At 38.9% G+C, this 19,881-nt stretch overlaps 1 protein-coding gene across 2 annotated transcripts in view; it reads right to left on the reverse strand.

Annotated features, from left to right (window-relative positions):
* The window catches only part of Pde5a (phosphodiesterase 5A), a 119,103-nt gene that overhangs the window by 91,154 nt on the left and 8,068 nt on the right, over positions 1-19,881 (reverse strand). For both annotated transcript variants that reach the window (XM_060392801.1, XM_060392802.1), the window contains exon 2: positions 9,364-9,952. In XM_060392801.1, coding sequence (XP_060248784.1) covers positions 9,364-9,952 — 589 coding nt within the window. The remainder of the gene's footprint in view (positions 1-9,363; positions 9,953-19,881) is intronic.

Here is a 19,881-nt window from a genome sequence, read left to right on the forward strand (position 1 = left end):
TGTATGTAGAAGAATGTTCTTACAGAAAAGCACAAAACAAAGGGCCAGTGAGAAGGCTCGTTGGAAAACGGTTCTTGCCACTCACCCTAGAAACCTGAGTTCAGTCCCTAGGACTCACATGGTGACTCCCACAAACTGTCCTGTCTTCCACACATGTGACATCATACACACACAATATAATTAAAAAAAAAAAATTTAAACCACGGTGATAAAATATTTAGTAAAAGTATGTTTTCAACTTATCTAATTATTTTTTTAAAAAATACTAAGCATGTGTGACTTCCATAAGAGGGAGGGGGGAAGGAAAGAGACGTGGTGACTCAAAGAGAGGAGAACCAACAGAACACTGTGGAAGCTTCTTAGGCTAATCTGTGAATTTAAAATTAAATAAAACAAAACAAACAAAAAAAAAAAACAGAAAACAAAAACAAATGCATAGAAGAACTGCCAAGGAAGGCTCATTTTCTCCAAAAACGGCGTTTTTATAGATCATGCCTAAAATTAGCGCACTGAGCATGAACGGGCCCGGACGCAGCCGTTCCCAGACCGTGCTCCCCGGGGCACAGCAACGCCACGAGGGCTCATGATTGATCTACACTGGAGCATCTGCTGGTGCTCTTTCCTCCCCGAATATTTATTTTGGAAATAACTGTACTCAATTAGGAATTCACCAGAGAGACCTCACCCTCCTTTAAGAAGGGATCTCGACGAGCCCTTCAGTGGAAAGTGCAAGGACTGAGGAGGGAAATAAGTCGGTTTGTTCCCCTGGAAAAGAAGGAGCGGGAAGGAGGAAGTGCAGGCTGCGGAACAGCAGTTCCGGGACGAGAGCTGCGTCAGCGGTGACACGCGTCACCCACGATCTCCAGAAATCGAGGTCCACGTGGCGTGCTGCCCATGCAGAAGCAGAACTTGAGGTTCACATTCGAGTCAGTTCAGCAGAGAGGCAGGAAGGTGGCCCAGTTCCAGGTGGTCTTGTGTAGGTATCGGGCACTTTGTTATTATGATAGCATATCTCATTAAGTCAATATCTTATACCTACCTACCTACGTTTCCTTACCTTCTTACTGATAAATGTTTTACTATTAATAAATATACCACATTGCAGAAGTTTCCCCAACTAGGAAGTCGTAAGACAACATCAGTCAGAGGTTAAACATCAATCCTCTCCTTGGCATTCCTGGTCTAGCAGAACCATTGGGCTAAGCTGAGAATAGTGACTTATACTTGGAAAAAAAGGCAATGTGTTAGTTGTCCAGTATTAACTGACTATACTTTCCTTAATAGGTATGACTGGCTAGAGATCTGATATTTTAAGCTAGAGTTTCTAGATATCTATTATATCTAATATAATTTTAATCCAACAAATACTATCAAGTCCTATCTGCCAGACACTGAAACAGGCACTGGGAACATAAGAGTGACCCGGGCCACACTGTGTATTCTAGCACATAGCTAGAACAACTCTTGAGTACATAAGCTACCTTGTCACTAGACACAGCAGCATTTTACCCAATTAAGATGTTTTGTTTAAGAATGATAATTCTGCCGTCAGAACGAAATGACAGCCTACAGACTGGGAAAGGATCTTCACCAACCCTATATCTGACAGAGGGCTAATATCCAGAATATATAAAGAACTCAAGAAGTTAAACAGCAACAAATCAAGTAATCCAATTAAAAAATGGGGTAGGGAGCTAAACAGAGAATTCTCTGTAGAGGAATGAAGAATGGCAGAGAAACACTTAAAAGAAATGCTCAAACTTCTTAACCATCAGGGAGATGCAAATCAAAACGACTCTGAGATTTCACCTAACACCCAGCAGAATGGCTAGGATGAAAAACTCAAATGGCAACACATGCTGGAGAGGATGTGGAGAAAGGGGAACCCTCCTCCATTGCTGGTGGGAATGTAAACTAGTACAACTAATCTTGAAATCAATCTGGCGCTTTCTCAGATAATTAGGAATAGTGCTTCCTCAAGATCCAGCTATACCACCCCTAGGCATATATACAAAATATGCTCAAGTACACTTGTTCAACCATGTTCCTAGCAGCTTTATTCGTAATAGCCAGAACCTGGAAACAACCCAGATGTCCCTCAACAGAGGAATGGATACAGAAACTGTGGTACATTTACACAATGGAATACTACTCAGCAATTAAAAACAAGGAAATCATGAAATTTGCAGGCAAATGGTGGGACCTAGAAAAGATCATCCTGAGTAAGGTATCTCAGAATCAGAAAGACACACATGGTATACTCACTTATAGGTGGATACTAGACTTATTCAATAGGATAAACATACTAAAATCTGTACACCTAAGGAAGATAAACAAGAAAGAGGACCCAGGGTAAGATGATCAATCCTCACTCAGAAAGACAAATGGGATGGACATTGGAAGTAGGAGAAAACAAGAAACAGGACAGGAGCCCAACACAGAGGGCTTCTGAAAGACTCTACCTAGCAGTGTATCAAAGCAGATGCTGAGACTCATATCCAAACTTTGGGCAATATTCAGGGAATCATGAAAGAAGGTGGAGTTAGTAAGAGTTGGAGAGGACAGGAGCTCTACAAGAACCAAATATATCTGGGCACAGGGGTCTTGTCTGAGACTGATTCTCCAACCAAGGACCATGCATGGAGATAACCTAGAATCCCTGCTCGGACGTAGCCCATGGTAGCTCAGTATCCAAGTGGGTACCCTAGTAAGGGGAACAGGGACTGTCTCTGGCATGAACTCTGAGGCTAGTTCTTTGACCTTCCCACTCCCCATGGGAGGAACAACCTAGCTAGGCCATAGAGGAGGACATTGCAGCCAGTCCTGGTGAGATCTGATAAGCTAGGGTCAGATGGAAGGGGATGAGGAACTCCCTTATCAGTGGACTTAGAGAGGGGCAGGGAGGAGACGAAGGAGGGAGAGTGGGGAGGGAATGAGGGAGGGGTCTACAGCTGGGATACAAAGTAAATAAACTGTAATTAATATAAAACAATAAAAATAATTTTAAAAATTGTAAAAAAAAAACACACAAAAAAGAATGATAATTCATTTTAAGGGGCTGAAGAGATGGCTTTCCTGTTAAGAGCACTGGCTGCTCTTCCAGAGAACCCAGATAAGATTCCCAGCACCCACAGAGAAGCTAACAACTGCCTATAATTCTTGTTCCAGGGAATCTGATGGTCTCCAATGGCCCCTGTGGGCTCTACATGTACATGGTGTGTGCGCGCACACACATATTTATATGTTTCTATATATATGTATAAAAACACCCATACATTAAAATAAATAATATATACAACCCTAACACATATAATGCATCTTAAATGGAAAATGTGAAAACAAATTAAGAGCCTGTGCATAGCTGTAACAAATGAAGAACTATCAGAACTTAAAATACCTCAGAGGAAAAAAAATTCCATTTTAAAAAAATATATGCATGAGTTTAATTGTTTAAAAAGACAAGAAGGAGGCCTCTGGCTCTAGTGAGACCGGAAGCACCATGTGACCAGACTTCCATCTCTGGGGGCCTCCAGGACCAGTGCAAGGCCAGAGCTTCGGCTTCAATGACAGAAGCTTGGCTCCAGTGGCATCTGAAGTCGTTGTGGGTGTGGGATTTTGACACTGGGGTTCCAGTGGTCCCTGAAGGACCAAGAGACTACACTGCTGTGGTTGTGGGTTACTTCAGGCCTATGACTCTAATGATCTCCTCCATGTACTAGAGACTTCAGTGGGTATCATGTATTATGCCTCCAGAAGGTTCACAAAATCAAAGGGGTGACCAAAGTTTTTACTGCATCTGGCCGCTTTGGGGCTCAGGGTGAAACCTACCTTTGGTGCTGTTGGCACATTAACAGTATCACCTCAGTGACTCTATCTGACATTCTTCACCAAGTTTCACTAATCCCATAGCTGTACTTTATGCAATATCCCACACAGAACAAAGCATCCACATAGACTCTTAGCAAAGGGAGGCAAGAATTGGAAGACAAACTCAGCCTAACAGATGAGCAAAGCACATCAAAGCAAGTGACACGGCTACCGCCCACGACCCATTCCCAACTGATAGCTGAAACGACAGGAAAAGAACACTGAGCCTACTTTAAAAAAGAACGAATTATCACGAAGAAGATTCAAGCAAATAGGTGAATGAATTAATAAAATCTATCTAAGACCTAAACAAGACAGTCTCCAAAGTGAATAAAATGGTAAACTGAAGGGAAAACTACAAGATATGGAAGAGAAAAATTCAGCAAAGAGATTGAAATGCTGAAAAAGAACCAAACAGAAATGCTTGAAATGAAGGATCTGATCAATCAAAGAAAAAACACAACAGGCATCACCATTAGCAGACAAGACTGGAAAGAAAAATGAATTTCAAGAATGGACATAGTCAAAACAATAATACAAGCAGACATATATATGTATGCATCTGTGTATATGAATATATTAAAAACCACAAATTATGCTTTCAAGAACTCTGGGATACATTCTGGAGTCTAAACCTGAATATTCATAGTGCAGAAAAAGGAGCAAAAATAAAACTGAATAAAGTAGACAGACTATTTAATAAAATAATAACAGCATACCTAAAGAAAGAAACAGACATCCAAACAGAAGATGTTTACAGAACTCCAAACTCTCTAGGAAATATTATAGTTAGGTTGTCAAAAGTAAAAAGGAAGAAATAATCCTACAAGCAGTGTGAGAAAAATGTCAATCATACACAAAGGCAAAAAAAGAACTATCAGAATTAACCCCCAGAATTTTCAGAATCCATAAAAGTTAGAATAGCATGGAATTAAATATTTCAATTTCTGAAAATAAATAGCTGTGAGCCAAGAATGCTATACCCAGCAAAGTTACCCCTCAAAAGTGATGGAGAAATACGGGCAATTCAAGACAAACATAAATTAAGGGTAATTTACAACAACAGAGCCAGAACTAAAGAAAATTCTTCATGGAACACATTACAGGGAAGTAGAAGAAAACAGCTTGGTTTAGAAGAATGCATGGAAGTGTACACTCCATGAAAGGAGAGAAATAAAATCAAGTGAAACACCCACATCTGACACAGAAACTCTGCAAATCCTCAAAACCAACGGAGGAAGAAAAGACATGGCAATGGCACAGAAAAACACCTAAAGAATCTATAGAAAACTGCAAACCTTTCCATAATAACGTTAAGTATAAATGGCTTCAACTCCCAATTTAAAAATACAGACTAATAAAATGGGTTTAAAAAACAAGAACCAGTTACATATTGTATATATAAGGAACACAGTTAGCCAGTCAAGATAGCCAAAATTTCATATCAAAATACAGAAAGCAAACTAGCATGCAAATGAAAACCATAAACAAGCAGGCCTAGCTATCCTTATATTAAAGTAAACTTCAAACCAAAACCAGTTAGAAGAGATAAAAAGGAACACTAAATATTAATCCAGGGAACAATTCATCAAGAAGAATATAAAAATTCTACAATGTATGCATCAAATACTAAAGGCTCTAATTTCATAAAAACAAACACTGTAAGGCATAAAAGGATGTATAGTTCTTGGAATAATAGTAGTGGATAACTTTGAAACTCTACTCTCATTTTTAGATGTCTTTTATACTAAAAGTAAACAAAGAAATTCACAGCTAAAACACACTACCAATCAACTAGACTTAACACTCACACAATATTACACACAACAAATAGAGAATAGACATTTTTTTCAACAGCACATGGAAATTTCTCCAAAATAATATCATAATACAAAAATCAAGCATGAACAAGTAATGTTTAAAAGAAAAATCAAGATAATGCCTTTCCTCCTATCAAATCACGATGTAATTAAAGTAAAAATCAACAAGATAAAGTATTAAAACTACAAAGATACGTGGATACTAAACAATACAAGAAACTACTTCATTTTGTGAAGTCAGTATTATCTTGACGTCAAAAGGTTAAAGGCACGAAAGAAAGGAAGGAAGAGAAAGGAAAATAGTAAAAGAAAAAAAAACCTAAAGATCAATTTCTTTGCTGAACACACATGCAAAATTCAACAAACACTTGCGAATTGAAATTTGAAACATATTAAGGAGATCATACACCATGACCAAATGGGTCTTATCCCAGAAAGACAAGGTTGGTTCAACAGAAGCAAATAAATAAACAACACACATAAATAAAATAAAATAAAATAAAATAAAATAAAATAAAATAAAATAAAACAAAATGTTTAAAGACAGAAATAATTGTCTTGACTGATGCTGAAAAAGCATTTGATAAAGCTCAACTTGCATTCATGATAAAGTCCTGAGATGTTAGTAAAAGATGACTCATGCCTCAAGGAAATAAAATTATATACAACAAACCTGTAGTCATTATTATAGCAAATGGAGAAAAACCTCTAAAACCATTCCTCTAAAACCAGGAATGAGATAGGATGGCCACTCTCCCCCCTCTTATTTAATATGTGCTTGGAGTCTTATCTATAGCAATTAGAGAGGAAAGAGTTAATACAGGAACAAAAATAGGAAAGGCAGAGGTCAAATAGTCCCTATTAACAGAAAACATGATCCTACACTTAAAAAGACCATATATAGAATCTAGCAGAAAACTCCTAGATCCAAAAAAAAAAAACACTTACTAGAAAATGGAAAGGCCTTCCACACCCTTGGACTGGCAGAATTAATGTGAAAACATCTTTATTAACAAAATTAATCTACAAATTTAACTCAATGCCTATCAAAATTCTGATGTTGTATTTCACAGATCTAGAATTCACATGAAACCACAAAAGACCATGAAAAGCCAAAGCAACCCTAAGGAGTAAAAAGACACTTGGAAGTATCACAATTCCTCACCTCAAATTACACTATAAGGCCACAGAGATAAAGACCATCTGCTACTGGCATAGGAACAGACATGTAGACCAAAGGAATAGGTTAGAGGACCCAGAAATAAGCTGCCAAAGCCATGCCAACATAATCCTTGGCAAAGGAGTCAAAAACATACATTGGTAGAAAAGCCTATTCAACAATGGTAGCAGAACTGAACATCCACCTGTGAAAAAATGAAATTAGGTTCATAGCTTTAACCTTGTGCACAAATCAGCCTGAAATGGACCAAAGACCTTAAGTTAAAAACTAAAATGCTGCAACTAGGAGACAAAAACATAGGTAATGCCCTTCGAGTTCTTGGGGCAGAGAAAAGCATTCTGAGCGTTCTGCATTGCCACGGGAACTAGCCTCACATATCAACAGATGGAGTGATGTGAAATCAAGTTTCTGCACAGCTAAGGAAACCACCGTCAGGGCACACCACAGCCACAGAATGGGAGAAAATCTTTATCAGCTATACTCTGGACAAGGGGCTAATATCCAAAACTTATGGAAAACTGCAGAAATGCCAAGGATATGGAACTGCCAACTGAGAATTAGGCTAATGAATGGAATAGACAGTTTCCAAAAAAAGAAAGAAAGAAAAGTGGACAATAACTATTTTAAGGTTGCTCTGAGATAGCACCTGATTCTTTCAGAATGGCTATCATAAAGAAATCTCATGAGGGGGACTGGAGTGGAGAGATGGCTCAGCAGGGAAGAGCACTTGCTGCTCTTTCTGAGGCCCAGGCTTAATTCCCAGCATCCACATGGTCAGTACCTCTAATTCCAGAGGATCTACCACCCTCTTTTGGCCTCCACAGGCACCAGGATTGCACACAAGTGCGTATAAAACATCCATGCACATAAAACACTCATCCACATAAAATTAACTTTTTGTAAGTATTAGACAAGAAAAAAAATAGGACAACAAATGTTGGAGGATGTGAAAGAGGACCTTTACTCACACTACTCATGGGATACACATTATTATAGTCATTATGAAAATCATCTTGGAGGTTTCCCCTAAAAAACTGAAAAATAGAACTATTATACGACCCAGTTATTTCACTCTTCAGCATAGACCCAGAGATCCAGAGATATTTGCACACCATGTTTATTGTTGCTCTATTAACTATAGCAAGGAAATAGAGCCAACCTAGATGTCCATCCACAGACAAGCAGATAATGAAGACCTTGATATATATATAATATCATTCAGCTCTATTGAAAAATGAAATAAAGAATTTTATAGGAAAATAAATAGACATAGACTGCATAATATTTAGCAAGGTCACCCAATCTAAGACAGATTTATAGAGAAATTTCACGTTTTCCTTCATATATGGATTCTAGCCTATAACATATATATATATAATATTTACATTATATATATATATATATGGGAACATTTAGAGGGAAAAAGAAAAAAGTATTAATGATGGAGGAAGACAGAATTCAGGTAAAGGATATAAAGTAAATTTGTAGTAGTTACATACATAAAAATAATTGACAGTGAAACTATTAAACCTAAGCCTCGTGGCTTCAGAATGGCTACTCTAACAGGATAATATCTATTCATTACATATAGAGAGAGTTGGGGATTAGCCAAGTATTCATCTGAGTGACTATGTTAGTCTAGCTGCATGATATTTTTATTTGTAAGTTCGTTACAGTAAAGTGGTTTTCTAAAATAAATTTAAAGAAAACGGAAAAATGAGACTAGTTATTGACAATATTCCCAAAGTCAGGCATGTAGGGACATAAAACTTCCTAGTATCTTTGTGAATAAAACCTTAACAGTAAAAGTTGAGAGACAACCAGCTCTCCCAGAACTCAACCATCACCTAACTGTAACGGTGCGGAAGCCCCAAAGTGTACCATCTGAAAAAAAGAAAAAAGACAAGCGAAATGGAAGGAAAGAAAACCAAACCAAACTTTGTTATCAATGAGGCTTTCAAAAGACGGCAGTGACTTCTTGAATGTATCCTGAATGAAAGGAAATGAATGACAGCTTTGTGTATTCATTTATTTTGACAGGTTTTAGACCTATTATTTTAGAACCTTAATTTAAAATCACAAAGTTCATATAGAGATAGCTAGCTATGCTGCACCTAATCATAAGATTACAAATAGGAGATGGATTTGCTTATACTGTATTTAATAGGACAAGAAGACACTTCTCTTGGGCCCTGCCCTTGACTAAAGTACTAGAAGAGAAAAACCGCCGTCCGATAAGCTAGCAATACTCCTATCCTACTCTTGGTTATTATTATGATTTTTTTTTTTTAAATCTCCCCAATCTCCTGAGGGCTGAAGGGTCAATCCAAGACTTCGCACACAAGCATTCCGCCACTGAGCTGCAGCCCAGGCTACATTCCAGCTTTAAATAGCCATGCAAATGGCTGTACCTCCATCTCCTACATTCCCATCATTATTCGCAATCATTGTTGGATGCTCTAACCGTGCCCCCCTCCCCCATCGTCCCCTACATACCTCATAGGCGTCTTTGATGTTCAAGGGCTCACCAAAAGCTGCCACGTGTCCCACGATGCCCTTGTTCCACTCTAAGCGGATACAGTTATTTGAAGCTTCCTCCAGCGTTGAACCTTCGGCGACATCGAAGAGGCGGCTGATGAGAAATTTGTCGTTGGAGCTGTCCTCACACACGAGGAACAGGGAGTAGCGATCAGCGGAGATAAGCTCATGGATATGCAAGAAGATTTTGTGGCACAAGGCCGCGACATCCAAATGACTGGAAATATCTTTGACTAACTCCAAGAGTCCTGAGCACTGGTCCCCTCCGTCACTATCAAACTTTGGGGGGGTTAGCGGCATCTGTTCCTTTTCTCGTGAGTCGGAGAGAAAGCTCACTGTTCCCTCGGAATCCTTGACAACAATGGGCCTAAGAGGCCGGTCAAACTCAGAGGCAGAGATCTTTCTGGCTGGTGCTCCAGGGGCGGCATTATCTGAGTGAGGACTTTGCTGCAGAGAGCAAGAGCAAGACTCGGGGTGGGCTCGGATGCCTTCTTTGCAAACGGGAATGTTGTGAACCCTCTCAGAAAACCATGCGTTGACCATTTCTCTGTAGAACAGAAACATGCAGACATGTTAGATATTTGAGAGAAAGGGGTACTATCTTCTACAGCTGCCAAAAATCCTGTCAATGTACAGTTGTAGCCACTCTCCAATCTTTGTGGGTATGTATGTATATTATAGGTACACACATATATATTAGAGATATACCTAGGTATATGATCTCTGTGGATGACTTCTTTCCCTAAGAAATAAAGTTCCTTTTCCATGTGACAAAGGAAATGCAGGGGTATCTGACTGCAGAACTATCTGAGGTAGCAAAGAAAAGCAGCGCCCTAACTCCAACCTATGGTTGGCTGTGTGCAGCACAGCACCTATACGGGAAAGCTAGGCCAACGCTAATGGTGGTGAATTTACTAAGGTAGATAATCTTCACGTGGGCTGGGACTGGGGTTCAGTGCCAGAGTGTGTCATCAACTTGGGTTCTTGGCAGAAGCTTTATTTTGTTGTCTCCTTTTAGGAACAGAGAATTCCTTGGGAGCTTAGCTGATGGGGGTCTTGCCCTAAGGACCTCCTCCCTTTATTCCACTTTGGTTCAGGTCTTTCTTTCATTTTTCTCATCTCTTTCAGCACAAGCCTCAGCTGCGACATTAGATTTACTGGTGTTATTTTTCTCTTCAGATTGTGCAATTTCTACTTCTTTATTTTTCTCTCTTCTTTATTTATTTATTTATTTATTTATTTATTTATTTATTTATTTATTTATTTTTTCCCTGCTTGTTCTTTTTCACTTTTTACCTGCATAAGAGTGATTACTAGTAACCATGGGACAGAATCAACAGTAAGCTGTCTTGACATCTCCTCCACAGAGGAAATTAAAGCTTTTCAATTTTTCCCTCAGACAGATTTGTAGGACAAGGGCAGAATGTGGCCAAGTTCCTTGCCAAAATATCACATGACTTCTAGCCCAGTTGGTAATTGTGCTCCCCTCTGAAACCCCTTGAACTGGGCCTACACGGTCCACGTGGCTCTCAGCACCACTGTCTTCCAAATCCGACTATGATGGCCCACTAAGCCTTGCTTACAGCAACCAAACGCTTCCATAGTCCAAAGTCCCAATGTCTTCCACATTTCTCCAAAAAATCCGCTACAGTCAGGACTGTCATGGCAATAGTCCATACTCTGGCTCCAGTTTCTCCCTACTTACATTTCTATTGCTGTGCTAAAACACCATGATCAAGCCAACTTATAAAAGAAGGTAACTACATGGGCAGCTAGCTCATGGTTTCGGAGGATTAGGGCCCATGATAGCAGGGCAAAGAAGTGACGGTACGGACAGCGGAGAGCTTACATCTTGATCTGCAAGCTGGGAGCAGAAAGGCACACTGGGCTGGCCTTTTGAGACCTCAAAGTCTGACCCCGTTAACACACCTCCTTCAACAAGGCTACGACTTCCTAATCCTTCCCAAACAGTTCCACCAACCGGAACCAAGCATTCAAACATTCAGCCTTATGAGGCCATTCCCATTCAAGCCAGGCCTGGGTAGATAAATCGCTTCTACAGCCAAACACAGTATCTCTACTTTCCTATCTCTTCCTTGACGTTAGAAAATTTTGAGAAATAGTCATTAACTTTTTTTTTAAGTATCATCTTATTTAAACCTGGTGAGGCAGACATTAACAAGCTTGCCTTCTACACTATGAAAGAAATTTAAATATTTAAATCAAATCTGTTCTGTGACCTGGTGGCAAAACCAGGTCTCCTATTCCTGGTGCTGTGATACAGAAGAATATAAACTTCCCCAGATTACACATCACTGCCTGAAGAAGGTGTCTAATTAGTTTAAGCAAACTTGAAAGTAAAAACACAAAAACAAAAACAAAAACAAATTTAAACAACAAAGGCACAAAGAGAATATGATCATTCTTGATAATGCATTTTCTAATCCTCTACATTGTATCATAATGTCACATTATAAATATAATAATAAAAATAGGAACCCAGAGAACCCAAAGAAAAAATATTTTTGAGCATAGTATCCTTAAAGAAAAAAAAATCTAATGAAATCTTGTCATGTCTAATATTCTCAGGAAACAAGTCATATTTTGTAAATCGAAAGCACTGCACTGAAAAGAATGCATAATGAGTATATTTGAAAGAATAGTCATTCTAAGGGTAAAAAATATAAATACAAACACCAAGCACCCAGGTAGTGTTGGGTTTGAGGAAAACAAGGAATAATTAAGTGGTATTTGGAATTTAAACTTAACTGAGTGCTCTGTATTTCATCTGGCCACTTTAGTCATGCTGGGTTTTTTTGTTTTTTGTTTTTTGTTTTTTCCTGAAATTGCTGGTGAACAGAGAAGGTAAATTTTATGTAACATACCAACAAGTTGTCAGGCTGCCAGGTTACTGATTGCATCACTTGAACACACACAAAAGATGACCACACTGATTCTGTTTCCGATAGCTGGACTAAGTTATCAAAATTTTTGGACTAAGTTAGGTTAAAACTAGAACATAAAATTCCTCCTTAAGCCAAGCTTTCTTGTTCTGCTTTCAAACCTACTTTTACAATATACCCACAGGAGGGCTACCACCCTCAAACTGAAATGTTCTTATAAGAGGGGAAATTATTAATTGTTAAAAATTTGGGGGATTTGTAAGTTTTCAGTCTCCAATTCTGAGTTTCAAACAGCATCTGTTACTAATGGAATATATAAGCAATCATAAGCAACTTTCTTCTTTTGCACTTCAATTTCATCCTCCATAAAACACAAACCAACCATTCCAACTTCCTTTTCTCAATTTATCTTATGCATACGAGTGTTCTGCGCACCACGTGTGCATCTGGCACCTGTGCAGGCCAGAGGAAGGAATCAGGTCCCCCAAGACTGGAGCTACAGACAGTAGTGAGCCGACATGTGGGAACTGAGAATTGAACCTAGATACTCTGAAAAAAACGTCAGTGCTCTTAACTTCTGAGCCATCTCTCCAACCCACTGCAAAAAGTAAAAGACACAGGACTATCCTCAGTGCTGTAAACAGTCAAAAATATCAAACTAGGGTGAAGGGGATAATTCTAGATCCAACCCCAACACTACACAGATGAGACACAAGGCTGACACGCAAGTCAAAGTAGAAACACTACAATTTCTCTAGTGGTCAAGTTAGTAGTTTAGAAAGATTTTTATTAGCATATATTAACTATATACATTGAGGTGTTTCGTTATGACACATTCATTCATCATATAGTGTATTTTGAGCATATTTACCCCTTCATAACCCTTTCCTGTCTTCCTCTCAATCCTGCTAACAACCCCTGTTCTCTTCTCAACCAGTCCCCCTTCCCTTGTCAGGACTTGTTTTCTGCTCTCCCCCCAGCCCCCACCACTGCCTCTATCTTTGTGGCCCACTGAGTTTAATTAGGATTGCTAATAGAAATGTGAGTGAGGGGTTGTTTACAGGAGCATGGGTACCTCACCAGTGGTTCTACCACTGAGGAAAATATCTCTTCCTTTCCAGACAAATATAAACCAACAGCCTCAGGGAGGGATGGGGCCTCGTGAACCCCTCCCTCCTCTCTAACAGTGTGTAGATGGATCCAATCTTAGGCAGCTCTTATGCTGATAAACACAGCTGCCCAGAGCCTGAGTGCAGCCATGCCGTATCCAAACAGAAGCATCCCACCACACCTTTCCCTTCCTCCAGCCCTTATGTTCTTCTGTTGTTGCAGAAACAGTGTTCCCTGAGCATTGGAGGGCATGATCTAAAGATCCCGTTTAGGGCTCAGCTTTCAACAGTCAGTTACTTCCAGAACTCTGGAGGTCCAATTGTTTAGTGCTAACAATGGCTGCCGTATTGACGGGCTAAGGCCCCTAAAACAGTTTATGTTATCCACTGACCAGCAGGTGGTCTTGGGTCCTAACCTAACTTAACCTCTTTTTGCTCCTCAACTCCTTCACTTTTAAACAAGAGGAAATGCACCTGAGCCCTTCACCTCTGACACCGCGTGGATGGGCAAATCAAATTAGAACATGCATTTGCGAGAACTCCATGACCTCCTCTCTTACATCTCTACATCACCGAATATAAGCTGTCGTTATCTCCTGGATCCTTAGCATCACACTAATGGAGATGGGGAACTAAGAAAGGGGCTTCATAAAGTTTAGCCAATTAGAAAAGAACAGGACAAGCCCATAGGCAGAGGGACAGATAAGGTTTGGTATATGCTAGCTACACCTATCATGGCCTGATCAGGGCCATAGCCAAAGCAGACGCTTCAAGTGCTATCTTTACAGAATACGTACACCTGCTTTTTTGTTTTGTCTTTGTTTTTGTTTTTGACAAAGGGTTTAAATTACATAACAAATGTCTGGGCAAAGAAATGAAAGTCCCAGAGGTATTTTTACACTTTGCTGTAAGTACTAATAATTTAATATGTGGCTTTCATAGACAATCCTAACTGCCCTTCGAACCTGAGAGCAAGCAAGAGCACAAGCCTTAAAGTCTTTTAGTTGATTTTGGTGTTTACAAGGCTGCTAACAAAAAGACAAATATTCAAAAGAAAGCTGGCCAAGAAAAAAAGTAATAAAGATCGATGCCCAAGATTCTCATGTTAACATCCATGCAAAATGTTCCCTCTCCTCACCGAATTACTGTCTAGTCACTGATCTTATTATCCAGAAAAACGTATTCATAAATGAGCTGCATTATATATCCATTTCAAGTGGGAGACTTGGGTTTTGTTTTTTCAGCTTTTACGGTGTATCTTAAAATAGCTGAAGGAAGCCTGGAGGGTGTCGAAATCAATGCTGGCAGGGACTGTTCTCAGGTAACACTAATGGTGAATACCACTTCTTTTCAAACTTGCCCACCACAGATGGTGTTCAGGCTCATTAAGCACTTAATACAGAAAACACCAAAAGATCCAGACAAGTTAGATGAGGAGAAATGAAATCAAATGGAAGTTATCACCAACAAGCTGTATTAAAGCTACTAAGTTCCTGTCTTAAAGGTTTTAAGCCTTAAATCTCAAGACTCTTTAGATAATGACTCTAAGCAGAAATATATTATTCTAAGGTTCTACTCCAGAGAAGACGCTGGGTACCTCAAAAATGTTCGTGCAGTCATTTAATAAAACAATCAGGGCCTATGAGAAAATGCTTAGGACATTTTTATTTCATGGGGCTTTGTGGCGGTTTGAATAAAAATGGCTGTCATAGGTTCACAGGGAGTGTCACTATTAGAAGGTATGGCCTCGCTGGAGGAAGCATGTCACTGGAGATAGGCTTTGAGGTCTCAGATACTCAAAAAGCCTGGTCAGCGTGTCACTATCTACTCTCCATCTGCTGCCTGCAGATGTGGAACCTTGGTCTCCTTTAGCACCACATCTGCCTGTGTGCCACCATGACGATAATGGACTAAACCTCCCAACTGAAAGCCAGCCCCAGTTAAATGTTTTCCTTTATAATAGTTGTTGTGGTCATGGTGTTCCTTCACAGCAACAAAACCCTAAGACAGGCTTCTTTGTAACACATTTCATGACTTTGTGACTGTGTGGTTGGAGAGCTGAGGGGCTGAGCCCTTCCACGTCCATCTCCAAACAAGAAAATGTTCCACAGGCCTGCTCACAGGACAGTCTGGTGGGCAGTGTTTTTTCAATTGCAGTCCCATCATCCAAAATAACTCTAGCTTGCATCCAATTAACATAATAACTAACCAGCACACCTATCATTCATGACCTCCCACCCCCCCCCCCCAGAACTGCATAAAGCCAAGCCCCAGTGGCCCAAGTTTCCAATTCCAGCTCCCCAGTTACAGGCCGGAGGATCAGAAGCTCCAGGTCTTCTTTGTTACATGATGAGTTCAAGGCTAATATGAAATAATGAGACCCTGGATCAAATACATTAAGGAAAAAAAACAGTTTTTAATTTTACATGTTGAGCACATCTTGGCTCATATCCTCTAAAGTTTTTACAGATTAGTAATACTTTAAAAAAATGAAAACTTACATAGCACATATTGTCTTAAGACTAAAACCTCTCTCGTTTTTCACTCAAGATTATTTTAACCTCAAAGAAAGAAAAAGGGTAATTTGTAGTTTGTGTTCTTCATTTAACTGGATAAGCTATAGCTCCTTTCTATTCACAAGTATTTTTTTTTCTTTTTTTAATTAAAAAGATTTTTTTTCTTCATACATTACATTCAGATCAGTTTCTCCTTCCCCTAATCTTCCCCACCCATCCAAATCTACACCTGTTCTTTCTCTCTCTCATTAGAATACAAACAGGTACCAATGATGATGATGATGATGATGATAAAATATGAAAACAAACAAATCAGAATAAGACAAAACAATCAGAAAAGAGCCAAAAAAAAGCACAAGAAACACATACAGACACAGGGACACATACTCACGCACAGAGAAATCTCATAAAAACAAAATTGGAAGCCATTCTATATGATCAAAAGATAATAACATTTTAGAAAATTCTGAAAAAATAATTGTAAGACAAAAAAAAAACCCTTACAAAAATAGCACTGAGTTAGTTGTTGCCCATCTACTGCTGAGCAAGATGCCTAGAAAGAAGCATTCAATGCTTAATTTATTGATAGAACAGAGAGAAGCAAAATCCCACAGATTTCAAATATGATTAGCTATCAAGGAGAACACACACACACCTGTGTCTGTAGGTAGCTCCCTGTAGAAGTAGTATCACTTCCTATCAAAGCCAACCTGCTTAAATGGCTTCAAATGCATACTTAATATTCCAGATGCCTTGACAGGGAAAAAATAAGATGTTTTGTCTATGCTTTGTAGAATAGTCTTGGAATCTAAAAAACTAAGGAAAGGAAACATGAAAACTTAAAAGGCAAAGCAAAATTGTAATATAAACCTAATAACCGTCTAGAGTTAAAAATATAATTAGATAAAAATCTGCCTACAAAGCAACTAATTCAATGTGGCTTGCACGTTTGCCCACATTATTGTTACATTTTTAAAGACTCACTTACTTATATATTTTATGTATATGAGTGCTCTGTCTGCATGCGCTCACTCTTGCATGCCAGAAGAGAAAATCAGATCCCATTATGAATGGTTGTAAACCACTATGAGGTTGCTGGGAATTGAACTCAGGACCGCTAGAAGAGCAGCCAGTGCTCTTAATGGCTGAGCGATCTCTCCAGCTCCCCAAACAAATGTTATTAAAGAATTTTTAAATGGAAAGTAGATTGCACTTTGAGTATTTTTAAAAGATCTATCTATCTACCTACCTACATACATATCTACCTACCTACCTACATACCTACCTACCCACGTACCTACCTATCTATCTATCTATCTATCTATCTATCTATCTATCTATCTATCTTATGGGCCTGACTATACGCATACACACCATGCACATTAAGGTGCACCCGAAGGCCAGCAGAGTGCGTTGCACCCCTTGGAACTGGAGTTGCAGGTGGCTGTGGGCCGCGTGATGTGGATGCTGGGAACCGGACCCCCGTCCTCTTAAGAACACCAAGTGCTGCTCTCTCTCCAGCCCTGTGCTTAGAGTGATTTTGTTCTAGTACTCAGATCTAATTGCTGTAGCCTAAGTTCTAAATATTCAGCTACTTTTAAAAAATGCCCTGAGAGACTTCACATTTAAAATTATATACAAAAACTAAATCCACATTGGCAAAGACACCCCATTAATTAATGTGCTTGTACACACTAAGAGAGGATAAGAGAAGCACTAAACTCTTCTTGAGTTAGATTCTACATGATGTTAAATCTATAAGCTTTGGCTTTTCTTCCATTGAAACTTACAATGAACTTCAGTATAGCATAGTATTCAATTTATTTTTTATTTATTACAACTTATTCACTTTGTATCCCAGCTGTAGCCCCCTCCCTTGTCCTCTCCCAATCCTGCCCTCCCTCCCTCATCTCCTCCCATGCCCCTAAACCAGTCCACTGATAGGGGAGGTCCTTCTCCCCTTCCATCTGACCCTAGTCTATCAGGTCTCATCAGGACTGGCTACATTGTCTTCCTCTGTGGCCTGGGAAGGTTGTGCCCCCCTCAGGGGGAGGTGATCAAAGAGCCAGCCACTGAGTTCATATCAGAGACAGTCCCTGTTCCCATTACTAGGGAACCCACTTGGAGACTGAACTGCCATAGCATGGTATTTATTAAGGGGACCTGGTCACATAGACTCAGAACTCAAACCCAAACCAATTCTTAAAAAGAATATGACAGTAAGTGCTCTCACTGTAAAATGAGCTATCATTTCCTTCACATAGTCCAGGAAAGTAAATAATTCAATGTACATACAGTGATGATATAATTAGTTGAACACTAAACGTAGTAGTATGCATTTTAAATCAATTGGCCTTTTTAAATAATGAGAGTTTATTCAATTTACTTAAACAGGATAACTCTTGTTACTTCCTCTGTTTTGTTTAGAAATCATCAAGGCTGGACTTGAACTTAAGAATCTTAGTCTTAGCTTCCCACAGGCCAGAATTACAGGTATGTGCCATCATGCACAGTCCTTCATGGCTTCCTTTTAAGCACTTAATTTAAAAACACCATTTGGGGCAGGCCAAATAGCTCATCAAGTAAAACATCTGCCTCCAAGTCTGAAGACATGACTTTGATCCCTGGAACTCAAATGATGGAAAGAGAGAAACAGAGTTGACCTCTGACCTCTGTAAAGTGACTGTGGTACACCTGTACACACACACATACACACATAAACATACATACATATATATGCATACATACATATATACATACATATGTGCACACAAACACACACTCACTAAAATGTAAAAGCACCATTTTTACAACAACTCTTAATATGCAGAAAAATAAAATTTTTTTCAACTTATTTTTCAAATCAAAATTAAGGAATACATTCCCCACATTAATATACAACCTAATTTTCTGAATCTTACATAAAGATTATGTAATTTAGGAAAACAATCACAAGAATGAACCTGTTTTCTGTTACTTCTAAAATTATCTAGTCATATATATTAGAAAACATATAGTAATTAAACCATAGCAGTATTTTACAATATTATAATTCTACACCTGAGCATATTTTTATAACCTGATAAAAATGTTACAGGCCATTTGGATATAAAAGTTAGCCATTTTACTTCGTATCCAACTTTAAGGAAATACTCAAAGTACGTTGATGGCACCCCTGGATTTAAAGGATACCCACAGAGCAGCCCTTTGAGCAATGATTTTTAAGAGAGCTTTCTCAAGGTGCCTTAACCAAAACAGAGGAAAAATTTGCAGGTGTAACTAATCCACAACATACAAGCACATGTTCGTGTTTATAATTATACTATTAAAATGTCATATTTTCTGTCCTTTTCAATGTTCTTTATCCACCAGTTGTGTTGATTAATCACTAGTACCTGAATTAGAAAGAGCCTACTAAATCCTCAGACTGGAAAGAATGATTGTATAAAAACCTGCTAAAATTATTCATAGGAAAAAAACACAAAAATAACCTCCATAAAAATAATGTTGGCTATTTTTCCTGCTCTTAGATCCTTATTTTATACAGTTTTAGTTACAGTGTTTGCATAATTTGACCTGGATCCACTACTCGAGTTTGGAAAAATACAAGAATGAAACTGTTTAACTTGAGAAGCTGATGCTGTGCTCGCCTCAGAAGCAAGAAATGTTGAGGAGACAGTGAAAGCTCATGTGTGAACCTGTGTCCTGTCCCTCAGCTCCTCACAGCTCCCGTCTTCATTAACAGCGAAACCGGGAGGAAAATGTCCTGGCCTAGTTCCTGTTCCAATTAGCTTGCTAGAGCTTTACACAATCCCAAATAAGGTTCATCCAGACCATTAATAAAAAGCCATCTAAAAAAGGCTTTGTGATTCCCATTTGTCAGAAAGAGGGAATGATGATCAATGTTTATGATCAAGTTTTAGGTGTTACTAATTCTCAGTGTGAAAA

The sequence above is a fragment of the Meriones unguiculatus genome, chromosome 10 (assembly GCF_030254825.1).
Source record: "Meriones unguiculatus strain TT.TT164.6M chromosome 10, Bangor_MerUng_6.1, whole genome shotgun sequence".
In the NCBI taxonomy this organism is placed as follows: domain Eukaryota; kingdom Metazoa; phylum Chordata; class Mammalia; order Rodentia; family Muridae; genus Meriones; species Meriones unguiculatus.